The 15,397-nt window shown below is 38.4% G+C and overlaps 1 protein-coding gene across 6 annotated transcripts in view; it reads right to left on the minus strand.

Annotated features, from left to right (window-relative positions):
* ZNF143 (zinc finger protein 143) overlaps positions 1-15,397 on the minus strand; it is a 37,476-nt gene that overhangs the window by 8,532 nt on the left and 13,547 nt on the right. For 4 of the 6 annotated variants that reach the window (XM_062494184.1, XM_062494185.1, XM_062494182.1 and 1 more), the window contains 8 exons: positions 15,182-15,265; positions 14,878-14,958; positions 13,754-13,950; positions 9,805-9,879; positions 5,594-5,713; positions 4,554-4,629; positions 3,652-3,777; positions 566-745 (listed from right to left, as the gene is read on the minus strand). In XM_062494184.1, coding sequence (XP_062350168.1) covers positions 566-745; positions 3,652-3,777; positions 4,554-4,629; positions 5,594-5,713; positions 9,805-9,879; positions 13,754-13,950; positions 14,878-14,958; positions 15,182-15,265 — 939 coding nt within the window. Of the gene's footprint in view, positions 1-565; positions 746-3,651; positions 3,778-4,553; positions 4,630-5,593; positions 5,714-9,804; positions 9,880-13,753; positions 13,951-14,877; positions 14,962-15,181; positions 15,266-15,397 lie in introns of all 6 variants that reach the window. The other 2 variants (XM_062494186.1, XM_062494187.1) reach the window with 2 other exon arrangements.

Raw genomic sequence — 15,397 nt, forward strand, 5'->3', positions numbered from 1 at the left:
AGCTTGTCTTTGTTTCTATAAAATATATAATGCTACCAAGCTGATATGGCTATCACTGGCTTTTGCATTTTAAGATCTTCAAATTTTTGCTTATTATTTCTGCTCACTAACTCTGAAAATCAAGTTAGATAAGTATTTTCACATCCAGTCTATAAAAAAAAGAAGTTTTGACCACAGTTCCAGCAGCAAGGAAGATACAGCTGGGATGAAAGTGTGACTCATAACAGTGAGCCAAAGTTAAGCTCAGACTTGTCCTTTACTGGTATTTATTTAAGAAACAGCTCACAAGGGAGGCAAGCCCCAGAATCATAATAAAGATTCAGCCCAATGTCCAGCTTAAAAAACTTGGTATCCAAACCAAAACTACTCTGCCTTGACAGCAAGGTGGGCAATCTAACTGCTTAAATGTCCTCAGCTGAGGGGAGAGGAGGCCCAAACAGAATTACCAAGCCAAGTCATTTAAACATGACTATACCCAATTAACTCGCCAAAACACTGATCACAAGAATGACACAGCCTCTCCCAAGCAGATTCCACTTCAAAATACAATAAATCTCTCATGTACCTGTGTGTATTCTCACATGATTCTTATAATTAGTTGCACTGGCAAAAGCTCTCCCACATCCTGGCTCTGTACAGTAATAAGGCCTTTCTCCTGTATGTGTCCTGATGTGAACCTTTCTAATATTAGATGTTGTGAATGACCTGCCACATCCTTCAAAGGGACACTTAAAAGGCCTTTCACCTGAAAAAGAAGACAAGAAAAGGTACACATGTAAAGGTTACAAAACAATGAAAATCCTAAATTACACTTAGACTTGAGTGTAGGAAGCGAAAGCTACCTAATTTTATCTTTGAGATCCTCAGTTAGAAATACCATGAACATGCCACTGTGGTGTGTTCTAGTTTAGCCAAAACTAACAAAATTCAGGAAAATCAGACCTGAAAGCATTTAGATTAATACTTTAACATGTATAGAACTGACTCAGTTGCTTGGGATTAGCTTTCAGACTGCTCATAATCTAACAACTATTTAACAACCTCCCCAATTCATACATATATTATCCAAACCAAGTGCATCATACCATTGACATTTGACAGATGTTAATTCTTCAAATGGAAAAAAACACCTTCATGATTTAACATCTAAGTGGGATAAACATGGATTAGTAAAACTTGTTGTAGAAAGCATTTAACCTTTAAAAAGAACAAACTTTCTAGAGAGAAGCAGCCATGAAACTCAAGTTTCAAACCCCCAGACCAAACCAAATCACACATACAAATAGCAGGTTCTTCAAGAGTAAGTCTCTTCGTGTAATATATGTTCAAGCACAATAACTTACATCACTGCACCAAAGCATTTCACTGTGAATAGCAGAAAAGGCCAACCAATAATACTGCAATAACCCTGACCTTTCAGATTTATCAAAGCACGCGGAGAAGGAGAGCAGAGGGGGTTAAATTTGGAGAAGTCTGAGCCACTGACAGGCTGTCCTACTGTAATGTGCCACTTCTAGAGCCAAGTACATTCCACACACCGCGCCGATTACCAAAGAGCAGAATCTGAGAGCAAGACAGAGCAGAACACCACAGACACAACAATAGGTACTTAAAAATAAAAGAACAAATCCTGATAGACAGCAATACCACGAAACTCCAAAGCAGTCCGCTCCTTGGCAGAGGAAGCTATTATTCACTCCTTGGGGCAGCTGTTTTGGGAAGGTTCTCCAGCTTCCTGCCAAAGGCAGCGCTACTCCCCGTCCGCCTCGGTGTTGTGTTACCATGGCTCCCCTAATCCTGGCTTCAGCCCGGACCCCAAACACGTCTGAAAGCAGCAGAGCCAACCCCACCCAGCAACAGACCCTGCACTGGAAACCACAACAGATCAGCTCTCCGACAGTGCCTGCAGGAATGTCACCAGACCGGTCCCTGAAGGAGCCTTTTCAAATTCTAATGTCCTTCCTAGCAAAGCGACCTGTTTCCAGGTGACAGAGAATTCCAGCTCCAGAAATGCAAAGCCTCGAAGCTCTACCCCAGCGCCGCACGAGGTACCACCCGCAGCAGCTTTTCTGACCCCAGAGCCGTGTCTGGGGAATGTGTCTGGGGAAATCCCGCACAAAGCCGACACAAGCACCTGATGGCGCCGAAAGCCACACTTGACTCTGCTGACAGAGGGGGAAAAGCCACTTGTGGTCAAAGCAGGCAGAAAGTGAAGAAAGCGCTGCCCCTGCTGTCCCTGCTGAAGGAAGGGAAATGTTTCCGAGCCATGGGAGAGCCCAGAGCTGCCTCCCCCGGGTGCGCGGCCGCCGCCTGCTCAAGGCATGAGCGCACTGCTCTGTCCGCCTGCACAGAGCAGCTGCTGCAATTCTCCTCTCGTTCTTCAGCTTCCTCAAACACTCGTAAATCTCAAAAATTAGACACTTCTGGCCTCTGGTCTGCTGGGAGATGATGATGCTATTACTAATACTGTTCAGGTGGGTAGGTTACATAGGGCTGGCTCAAATTTTTTGTCTCAGTTGCTAAACAGAGATTAAATTATCACACACCTTCTGTGGCTATAAGAAAAGAAAGAAAACAGTCCACAGCTAATAAAGTTATCTGTGCTACAGAAACCTTTCAGTTCACAGTCTGTACTTGATGCAGTTCTCTTCTAGAAGTGACATGTGTTCACCCTGATGTTTAAAAATCAAGATAACACTAATCCCAACAGAATCTTGTTGTGAATCGAAGTCCAAAAAAAGCAGAAATATCTTAATTGAAGCCTGACTTTTTATAATTTTTATTGCCTATATTTACATCCCACTCCCCCATTATTATTAGTATTTCTAATCTGAAAAAAAACCAAACCACTATTCCTTTTATTTTTTCTTATTGACTCACAAAGATTCAGACAGTTCAGTGGAAAAGCCTGTCAGTGTTCTAGCAGAGATATAAATATATTTAATGGAATAGGTTAGCAAGTTATAGATTGTTCTTCCTACATTTAAGGGTTGTTTCTTTTTTGATTTTTTTTTTTGGAAGACCACAGGCACAAATAAGACATTGTGCAAACTTGTTTACACATGTGTGCACCCACAGTTTTGCAGAGTGCAGTGTGTGCTGTCTAGAATTTGTGGTTTGGCCTTCAATTTAATGTTTTTAGACAAAATCTAAGATTTTATTTTTTGTACCTTTGCAGGTTTTAGTAAGAGTTGGTTTTCTATAATATTTTTGTTTTTCAGCTAGAGGAAGAGATGGGAAATGAGGATAACAAGCTCTGAATATCAACCCTCATGAAGCTGGCATGAGAGTTGTATTGAAGCACCAAAACTGAGCAACACTGAAGCCATTTCTAGAAGGCAAGACAGATTACTGAGGAAAAGTTCCTTGTTCTGTTACAGCTGCAGATCAAATTGCAAAGGCAGTGAGTGACTCGGTGACAATGTAAGTGATGCACTGCTAAAAGTCAGAGCATTTGCAATAGCAGTGTGAATGCTTAAGCACCTTTTCCAAGCAAAGCATGCTGGATTTGCAGAAAAGGAGCTCACTGGGCTTTAGAAAGAGAATATACACAGGCTGATTTTATCAGTATAAAGTCACAGAATGAGGAGAGAGAAAACTCTGAAAATCCACCCAGGTGAATTAAAAAAAAGAGGTGTGTGCTGACAGTACCTGTGTGGGTCCGGATGTGCTTCTGCAGGTCTCCAGAAGTCTTGAAGGATTTGGTGCAGTTCTCCTCTGTGCACCGGTAAGGCTTTTCCCCAGTGTGTGTTCGCACGTGACTCTTTAACCCATACCCTGGGATCACAAAGGGTGTTATCACAGCACGAGCACAACAGGGTACTCAAAAACCATCACCAGCAAAAGCTCTGCTTGCCATGCCCATCAGGAACCTTGATGAGTAAAATCTACTCTTTCATTCTTCGCAAACTCTTCATTCTACCCTACAGAGCAGCAGAACTCTGGATAACAATTTAGAAATTCTTGGATGCTTTATTTTTGAAGAAAATACATTTCCATAAGGTTTATCCTATCCCTCAGAAGGATAAACTGCAATTATTATAATGTGGACAAATATTTATTATGCCTTCTTAGGAAGCCATTGATGGATTCCATCTAGTTTTTACCTCTTCCCACTACTGTCATCAAAATGACTTAATTATTTGCTCATCAGAAAAGCAATAACCACTAACAAAGTCAGCAGTAAAATCACATATACAGGTGCTAACCAAGAACAGTCATAGATACTCATTCTCTTTAAGATTACCTTTAGGAAGTCATCATCAAAAACTCTACCAGTCTGAAGTGAACTTTGGATCACACCCTCAATAAATTATTTTGCAATGAGCACTTAACCAAGATCTTCCTTTCAACATTTCTCTCAAAAGACAATGACTAAAGAAGCCTGAAACAGCCATTTTAGAAAATGAACCTGAATTTCACTAGCTGAAAAGGTGACTTTTTTCCCCCAGTTCTCCCAACCAACTTAGCAGTTAAAAAAGGCAATATTAAAAACTTACTTTATTCACAGACAAACACTAACAAGCAGGAGAAGCTAGTCTGCAAAAGATTACCTGTTGCAAAGGCTTTGCCACATCCAGGATGTTCACACTGGTATGGTCTGTCTCCTGTGTGAGACCTTTCATGCACCTGTTGACATCCAATACAGTGACTTAATGAAATGTTGTCTCTGGTTACTTCAGCACAGAAAGTTTATTCTCAAAGCCAACATATTTTATTCATTGTACTAAGATTCACACTGAAGTGTCTGTTTATATCAGTGATGAAAAAATAATGAACTATGGTAACAACACTTTCCCTAAAGCTAAAGGTGCCTCTTTCCATGGTCTAACCTGATCTTGCCAGTCAGTTTGGCACAAACCCTTCTGTAAATACATGCAGAGTTGCCATCATGCACTACATTAAAGACAGGAGGCAAATATGCCTCAGAGGCCACTCTCTATCTGATTTTAACTCCATTGAATGCTTCCAATGATGCTCTTACATTGCATGAAACCTCTACAGCAAGGACATCACTTTAGCAAGTGAGTCATAAAGCCAGCCAGTCACTGACTCCTGCAGTCAGAGACAAAGCAGCACTGTGAGGAGGTTACCTCATCATCCAGGATTGTGCCAGCCTCAGCTGGAATGTGAACAGCCCCATACCATTTACCATTTCAGTAATTCCTTTACTTAATTTGAAAAAGGAAGAGAATTAAGAAGTTGCCATCTGTGAAGAAAAGATGTTCCAGCTTTTCACTTTGAACATTACTTTTGAAGAGTCTTGCTTTGTACTATCACGGTGAAATATTTCAAAAAGTGGAATTTTTGCATGATCTTGCATACATGTAAAGTAGGCAAAGTGAATGCTGGATTCCAGAATTTCTGTGACACTACTGGTGGAAATAACCTCAACGTGCTGGCAATATAACAGTTGAACATGATCACAGAACACCAAGTAAACTCAGCTGAGCGCCACAAATTACAGTAAAATCAATCCAATAACAGCTCCATTGCAACTGGCTCTCTCTCAATTTCTATTACTTTTAACCACATAATCTTTCCCAAAAAATCATACCTACAAAGTAGCAATGCACATTTTACATCTCATCACCTTAAGATGGTGAGCTGTTGTGTACAGTTTTCCACAGCCATCATAATCACAGCGAAAGGCTTTCTCTCCAGTCTGTTGAGATTTTGCAGTCACTCTTGTTCCATGTCCTTGCAAGACAATCTTAAGCGAAAGAGGAAAAAAAATTAAAAAACCCCAACCATATACTAAAAAAATGCAACAGCCAAAATGGATCAGAGAAGCTACACATTTCATTTTGCTATCAAGCGTGAGCTGATTCTGACAGGTTTCTTTTGTTTCCCTTTGCTTTGCTGTGCTATGTATTTCTGAGTCCTCAATAAATAAACTAAAAATAAATAACTGAAAATCATGATAGAAACAGTCAAACGTATTTACTTGTACATAGCAAATGTAAAAGCTTGACTATTTAGTCAAATAAAAATTAATTTAAAATAGAAGCACAGTGGTAAAATGACCAAATTAGTAGACAAGTCCTGGATTATATCTAAAGTGCTAGATCTGTTCCTAAGGGAAATGAGTTATAAATCAGAACCACCTTCAAATATAAGTTCATGGGAAGGCCAAACAACAATTAAATGTCCTTAGAATGAGCACTTTTTGAAAACGAAGGAAAGCGTCTGATCTGCTGTACACGTACTTTGATCACGCTAATGGGAGCACTGTGAGCTAGGTTCTACTCTCCCTTCTGGCATGACTAGAGGAAAAGAAACAGCACAGCTTCAGGAGGCAACTGAAACCCCTCGCAGAGGCTCCTTCATACACTGACATGCAAGAAACATTCAAGCAGACTGAGCACAGAGGCAGAAGCCCAGACATCAGCACTGTCACAACTCTATGCAAAGCAATTGAGGCTATTTTATACAGTCTGTCCTTTTAAATCACCTCCCTTTTGTTACAGATCCAATTCTATTCCAAATTGTCAAAAGAACACTGCACAGGATGGATGGGGAGACAGTACTCTCAGCATAAAATAGTGTCAGCTGCAGCAGATTGCTTGCAACCATGTCCAAATGGGTTCTGAATATATCTAAGGATGGAGACTCCTGAAATCTGCTCCAAACATTCACATTCCCAACTAATTCTTCTTGGCAACTGAGGCTCTGCAAAGTGTCTCACTTGGCCAGCTGCTCAGAAACCTGCTCTAGATTGCCTGTTGCCATCCCTGAACTCCTGAATGCTCCTCACATGCCCTGTTGTGATGATGCCCTTCTGGCAGATAATGAGGATGCTGGAATTCCTCATGAGGATGTGGGCCTGTGAACACAAGGCTCGTTCCAGTTGTTGGAAGAAGGCTTCATCTTCTTCCTCATCCTGACCTTATGGCAGACAGTCACCACCTCAGTACCCACACTGGTCTGAGCCATCTTCAAAGCCCTGTGCAGTCCTGCTGTTCCCACAGGAAGGACAGCTCCTGCTGCTCTCCTTCCCCACTTGGCCCTTTTAAAGAGCCTGGATCCATCACCAGAGCGCTTCAGCCATCTGAGCCCTCCCACCAGGGAGACTGCAGCCCTGCAACATCACACAGACCTTTATTTCCTCTTTCAGAGAGATCACAAATTAGACTGCTAACACCTTTCCTACAGATTCTTCAGAGAGGATGGAATAACCTGTTACCTACAGAATGTTCGTAAGATTCAAGGAGCAAAGTTCAGTACAAAATTTTTAATCAGCTGAAATGTTCTACTCCATGTCTTCAGAAAATGTTCTCTGGAACCACAGAGAAAACCTCCTGGATCAAGAAACCTATTACTGATACTATTGTTTAACCTATGACAGCATGAATCACAGAAATCACTTCAATACATTAAGGATCATGAAGAATATGCTTGGTTGTGCACCTGCACTGAATATTTTTTCTATCAGTAAACCTACTACTATTTCTTTGTTCTTCTAGTAGATAAAAATATGCATATATTTGCTAAGTTCTGCCATAAAGATCAAGTATGCCAAAGTTTAAAAGAAAATGAAAACAATTCAAACAACAACGTGCTGGTATCTCCAAGGAAATAACCAGCCATAATCTTACCAATATTAAGATGGAAACAAAAACTGGGGAGGAAGCACCTTTCTAATAATGTGGAACTTACTGAGAGGAGCTGTGTATTTCAAATGCTTTTGAACAGAATGTATACATAATTAGAACTTTAAACCCCCTATTTTTAAGAGATCACAAATGCATCCTGAGCTCAGAGAGGTAACACAGGAGAAAAACAAAGATCTCGGGTCAGATTTTTCTAATGCACATATAAAACCAGAATCACATAACCAAAGTGTGTATTATGAACAGATGGGTATGACAGGTTTGAAAGGAAATAGTGGGATATCCATTTGGGCACACAGAGTCTTTTGTTTTCTCATGCAGAAATCACAAAGAGGTTTTTTTTTTTTGCTTTTTTTCTTTGCTGAAACACCTAACTAAACACGTGCAAGTTGGAGGGACTGCTTAGCAGTGTGACATCTGTTCTGCTCTGTTCCCTGTGGACTTAAAAAGTTTATAAACATACACCTGTTTAATTCTAAATCTAAATATGAGACTATTTTTTATATTGTATCTTTATACATACGAATACAGAATGAGTTACAAGTAGGTATCTACTTAAACCAAGATATAAAAATGATGTATATTTTCATATATAATTGATAGCTTTGGGCCCCTTCGACTGAAGGCCAACTGTAATCACCTTATAAAGGCCAGAATTTGAGACTAAGCCTCACTCCCTTTTTGAAATATCAGATCTTGTTTTGTTTGGAACAGATAATGCTCCATAAGATTGGCACATTTCCAACATTGCACATATATTGCCATACATGTATAAGATAAAACCATGTCCACATTTAGTTTGCTTTGGGGCTGAGGCCAAAATCAACATTTAGGTGGATACCGATTACAGGTAATTTTGCTTAATAGACTCTTACTCCAGGCAAAACCAACTAAGATTTTATCTTAGTCTTCCTTGAATTTTGCTTTCATTTGAGCTGTAGGTTGGAATAGGGATACAAGTGTGCAAACCCTCTGAATTTCTTAATTTCATTTTCTGGAACATAGTCCAATACAGTAAATAACACAAGTATTAGTTGTTTTCTCCTTCCATAGTCATGCAACACAGGCAGAAGTGGAGTATCTGCAGCTTTAAATATTGTGGGATCTAACTTGAAAAAGATTAAAAGTACAAAATTTGAGCTAACTGTAAGAGGCGAGCCTGTAATTATTACTTTCACAGGTGATGTATTTTGATCTTGGAAGATTTTTCCTCCTTGTCTACTTTATGATTTCTTAAATTAGGCAAAAAGGAGAAGAGGTTTGCCCAGAGAAGCCCCATTCTCAATGCAATGACTTTTCCATTTTTGATTTTGTCATCTGAACATGAGGATACAGAGGTTTTAGTATATTTTAGTTGTATATTTTAAGCCCAGAATACATTTTTCTTCATCTTTTCCTTTAATAAAATACATTATAATGCCAAGTACCATTCTCTTTACGTAATTTTATGGATCCCAGAGAAAAAAGCTTGAAACTTAGTAAGTTGCACCTGTACTTTCCACTACCCCTTGAACTTTTAGATTAATCTTTTCATATTTAAAAGTTTTTATATTTCTGTGTACTAACAATATGGATCCAGTAGAAGAAATTGAAATATTTTTCTGTTCTTTAAGCATTCTCTAGGAGCAACACTCTTAACTACTGATTCCTTATAAAACCTGCTGTAAAGGTCAGGGACCCTAACAGGGCAAGTGGAATCAAAATAAATCATTAGAGAGAACAGTTCCAGAATGGAATGGGGTCTCTCCTACAAAAAATTATTAATTTAGTAAATTTAAAATTTTATTAAAATTTATTTATTAATTTATTAAGCATTTTTCTGCTTCAAATACTATCAAAAGTCAGCTCCTTCTCTGGAAAAGAACTTCTGAAATACTTACACTCTTATTGATGAAATATTCAGGTCAGCTTGAAAAATTTTAGAAAATCAACATATTTTTTAATTACCTTTTAATGGGAAAATGCCCTAGAAAACAGTAAGTACTAGAAGATCTTCTAAGCCTTTTGTGACAGGATCTTGTACAAAGTGAGATAATATAATCTATCTGCACAGTTTGAAATCTACAACTTCTGAAGGGTAGAAGCAAGCCCTAGTTCATGGCTACAGGCCCCTATCATGCACCTTGCTGGGCAGAAAAGAAAAGAAAATAAAAAAATAAATAAATTTAATTATTTTGTATTAAGCACATACCTGCATTTTTTTATCTTGTTCATTTTCACCTATAATTCCTGTGCTACTAACACTGTCATTTCCATCAATAGACACCTGAAAAACAAAAGTTGAAATGGGAAAAACATTTACAGGTTACTTTCATACATCTGAGAAACAGAGGGTTAGAGGCAGCTCCTGGGAGTTTAGTATTTCATAGCTCTCTAGCTCCCTCTTGGAACATTGTTATCCCACAATGTACATGAGCTTACATAAAAATCACCACTTGCAGCACCTGCATTACAGATCAGGCCAAATAAGCATAGCAAAGTTGTTTTATAACAGGCTAGGAAAGACTGCAAGAAATAAGGATGTTAAATTAATAGAATGACAAAAGTATTACAATCAGTCAATGAATTTAACAATATTGAGTTCTGACAAAAAAGCCCCAAACATTTACTTCTTTTATAATAAATCTCTCTCACTCCTTGTTAAGCAGGATGTACTTGTTTCAAGCAGCACAACTGCTTTTTGAGTCAAAACACCTAAGACAATGTGTTACATCTCAATCTGAACTAGTCAAATTACAACTAAGCAAGGACTTGGGTATTGCTACATAAGTCTATTTTTAAAGACAGTGTCAAGGAGGAGACAGGTATTGCTGTTTCCAAGGAGCTTATAAAAATATTTGAAAGATGGTTAGATGTTAATGTGAATTTTTTACTTAAATATAATTACCCAGATTAAAAAAAAACACCCCAAACTCTCTCACATGTAGCAGCTCAAAGAATAGGATATTACTGGTCACTATATAAAAAACTGAAGTTTATTTTGCATAGTTTCCCACTCCTTAATTGTCCCTGTATAAAGCACAGGCATTCCCAATACCCTCTGCATCCATTTTATTCAAGGCTGAGACTGATGCACCTAAGCCTAGTCTAAGTGATTTCATTCTTCTCTATTTATTCTTCTTGGCAGGAACCCTCCCTCCCTTTCACCCAAGAGGCCACAGCAGGCCCCTGAGAACTTTGGTGCTTGTGTGAAGTGCCTTGCCCAAGGCACCAGCCCCCAGCAGTTTGCTTGAACACTGCCATAAACTCATCCCACAAGAGGTTTTCATGTTCTCTCTCTCGCTAAATTAGACAATTATGAGCAATTTACTTTTGGGAACTTCGAGCTATAACAGTCATGAGGAAAGTGACCAAGCAGAGGCAAATCTACATTACAAAAAGGTTAAAAAGAATGTCAGAAAGCAGGCAATTTTGGGGTGGTTTTTTTTCAGAGGGAAACAAAAGCTATTTTGGGACCTTCTGCCTCAGAATTTTTAAAGGAAGAGGGGAGAACCTGCACAGAAAGGAGACTTGAATTACTTCATCATGAACTTCTGTTGTTGGTAGAGAAAAAAAAAACAAAAACTCCTGACATGAAATTAGAACGTGATCAACTATTGGAAACAAATGATCCAACCAGAATGGTGTGCATGTGTTGAGGCATGCAGAGATCCCAGTTACTGTACTTTGCCAGCAGCTGTGATGGCACAGGAAAGCAGCTTGTGGAAGAAAAGTATGTGCTGCAACCTCTTCACAATTCCACCACCTATTCTGACTTCAGTGAGAGCAATGACCTTTTCTCCTTGGTTGCTTTGGAAGGATGCTGGCATTGACTCAGGCCAAAATTAGAGGACTCCAGTTAAATCTGCATGTGTTTTGCATGTTGTGGAAAGCAGTACTATGCCTGAAGGAGAAGTGAGGGACAAGGACAAATGTATATGTTCTACCACTTCCAGTGAGCTTCTGGGTAGTCTGCTTGGATGTCTTTGTATGAACTCTCTTCTATTCTACACTGATCTTGGGCACCCCACTGATCTTTGGGTTTCTGCCTGTTGCATAGGACAGGGAAACAAAGAAGAACCACCACTCTCCAAATTCACCTTTTTTTTTTTCTTTGCCCTCTAAGCTTAAAAAAGAAAGCCTTAAAAGAACCAACCGAAAAAAAAAGACACCAAACTTTAAAGTGCTCTGTTGCAGTATTGCAAGAGTTCTGAAAGGATTCCACGGCAGATCTTTGAGCTCCTCCTAAAATACTCTTTTTTATGCTAAAGAAAGATTTAGTCTGCCTTCTAATAAAAACACAAGAACACCTACATTGAGTCAAAATAAAAGCAATACTGCTGCACCATTTCATTTCCAACAGCAGCTAGTAGCAGATGCTGGAGAACACTAAACAAACAGGCCAAGCATGTAGTGATGTATTCCCCATAATATTCTGCCAACCTCCAAGCAATCTGTGGTTTATGAACTTCCTGAACCAGAAGTCACGTGTTTCTACCTAATAGCCATGGACACATTTTTCTTCTATGAATTATCTAATTACTCCTTGAATCCAAGAACATGTTAGTGTCAACGATATCCTACAAGCAGTGCTTAACTTTGAACTATTTGAAAAAGTTTTTATTCTTCTTGAACCCATCACGTGCGAGTTTCACCTGATGTTTCCCAGTTCTGAAACTGCTGCAGCCAATGACAAGTCACTACTCTACTTTGGGCTACTTAAAATTTTATAAAATCCTATCATATACTTAGCATGTGTATTTAATTTCTTCCTGTACCTTTTTCAAAGTGTCTGTAACACCAGCTCTGAAAAGTGTACCTTGTCTCACAAAATATGAAGTGTGCATGGACATGGAGAAGAATCACAAAACCACATTTCTCCTTTTAAGAGCGATCCAGGGTTCTGACCACTGAGCTATTTTTTGGTTTTGTACATTTATCAAGTGCACTGCTTGGAAACTCACTTCTACTTACTGTCCCCTCAAGGTTCCAGCAGTACCATTCAGAACAAGGTTCTGAGATGAAAACTTAAAAGAAAACAATTTTTCCTGAACAAACAAAAAAACACACTTCAGAAAACAAATTTATATTACAGAATAAAAAAACCCCACATTGAGTTAAATAGGATGAAAATGCAAATTTATTTGCATCTCTGTTTCTACTTCACCTTCTCAAAACAGAAATTTATCAGAAATTATGATTAATATAGTTGCTGGTTAAGAAGGGCCAAGTTGTGATTGATTTAATCTGAATGAAATAGTACCTGTGGAATGTGCAAAAGCTTGTGATTACAGCTCAACATTGAGTTACCTTCTGTATAATGAAATGCTAAAGCATTGCATCACAACACAATCTGACTGCCTGCCTCAGGATCTCTCAATTCAAACATGAAGAAGAATAATGAAAAGAACAGTGAACAAGCTATTTCATCATCCCAACTGGCCTCCCAAATTTTGACAACTCTTGGTGACATTAGGAGGACAGACTTCTAAATATATTCTGCTTTTTTTCCAGAGCAATACAAGCACTGATGGCAATTATCCAGCAACTGGGACACTGTTTAACTACAGAGTCATGGAAGTTGCATTATCCATTACCATACTTACATCACACTTCATAGTAATCTAGTAAAGTGAGCAACATGAATTTTGTGCATCCTACTGCATTTTTACGATTGAAAATATGGATCAAAGAATTCTAAACTCAGTAACTGTCTAACTGTCCTTTCTACACTTCATACCATGTGTTGTCCTTGCTCTGGCTACATCAGGCTATACTCTTCCCATTCAGGAAAAAAAATTAGACCAGCAACAGTGCCTAAACAAGAATAGTTTGACTTCGTGCTTCTTTCCAAACAGTGTCCTTTCAAGAGACTCCTCTGCAGTGCTATAGTATAGAGAAGATTATTTAGCTGTCTAAATTGCTTTCTAAATCTGACTCCAGTTCAGTGTTCAATCTTCTCTTCTTTTTATCCAATACTATGCATCAGAGCTGCTCTCAACAGCGAAGCACTGTCATGACAATTTGGTGTTCTCTCTTCTAGGAGTCTGAGACTCTCTCAGTTATAATTCTATTTCTTCAATGACAACTGGCTTGCGCTGCCTGATATGTTGTACTGTACATTAAAACATGAAGGACAGAGAAAAAGCCTTGCAGAGTACCTTGGCTGCATACTGCTCCAAAGCACTGATGGTGTCTGGGTCGATGGCAGCATCTCCTGTGTGCAGTCCTGCCACCGTGCCATCAGCCTGGATAGCTAAAATGGTGTCTGACTGTGGCATCTGCACTGTGTGGTGGATGTAGGCAGTGGTTCCATCCTCCAGCTGCACAGCCTGCAGTGCACTCTGGTCGTAACTGTCTGAGGAATGGTATTGCAAAGTGTTAGGATTCTGAAAGGAGCAGCAACGTGTTATGTGAGAAACTCCTCTCCAGGAAGTATCTCCTGAAGGCCTGCACACGTATGAAATATACTGGAACTAGAACCACTAGTATATGAGTAATATAAACACTTCAAATAATACTATGAATAACAAAGGAATTTTTTTTTAAGACAACACCTCCCATAGTTTTATTTCTACAGTTATGAAAGTATAAAAAATTTTATAACAATCTAGCTTTATTTACAAAGGAAATCAGAATATACTTTCCATTTCAAATCCACTTATAATGAAATGAAAATAATATTAGAAATTTGATGCCATTACTTCAGATTTTAGAATTCATAGATCTCACATTTTAAGAAGAGAATCATACAAATGTGCAAAAGAAACACAAAAGATAAAACTACTTTTAACAAAAAAAAGAAAATCAATATTACATTCTTTCCTCTTACTATTGTTGGTTGTGAAATGTAATTGTCACACTGGTTTAAACAGACTTAAAATATATACTTGACCACTTTTTCTAAAGAAGTAGTGATGTCTCCAAGACTAGTGTAATCATCTTCTGCAGAAACATAAGTTATCATCTGGAATAACTACATCTGCATTCTTGCCTGTCAGCTGTCACATTTTCTGCCCTACTACCTAAAGGTATATACTCACTTTAATGTGATCCTGGGCTAAATAAACACTGGGCTTGATTACATTTATAACTGTTACATGAAGCCCAAGTAAAGAACTGAAACAACCCAATTTCAACAATTTTCAGATGCCAAAGTTGAAACAACAAGTAATTCACACTGGGAATCCCATTGAGATGATAATTTTTAGAGAGTATCCTATTTTACACTGCTGAAGTTCTGTTGAGCACTGATGCAATAAATCCCACTTGACACAACAGTTACCTTTTGAGGTGTGATGGATAAATGCTGTAGTTCCATCTTCCAGCTGAACTGCTTGTCCATCTTCCAGACGCAGGCTCTCCCCTGCTCAGAAGGAACAATTACAGCACTTCAGCAGGAGTTCATAAATCCATTAGATGGAAAGATCAAACACTAAATAACTAGGAATACAAAATACCCAAGATCTCTTCACATGACAATTTCCATCAAAATAAGAAATCAAGCTATTATCATGACTGTTACTCAATATCAGTATTTAGCAGTAATACATTATTTTCTAACATATTCATTGTATTAATGCACTCACTGCTTTTAGGCATAGGTACATGTTGAACATAAGCAGCAGAACCATCTTCTAATTGAATCACTTGGCCATCCATTAATTTACCATCTGAAATAAACAGAATTTTTTTAAGAATTCTAATTGTGCAACCAATCACAGTTAAAATACATACTTTCTAGATTAACATAAAAATAAAATATCAACAAGAAATAATGTCCGGTAATAGAAAGCACAGTGTGA

This window comes from Cinclus cinclus, chromosome 6, assembly GCF_963662255.1.
Source record: "Cinclus cinclus chromosome 6, bCinCin1.1, whole genome shotgun sequence".
In the NCBI taxonomy this organism is placed as follows: Eukaryota; Metazoa; Chordata; class Aves; order Passeriformes; family Cinclidae; genus Cinclus; species Cinclus cinclus.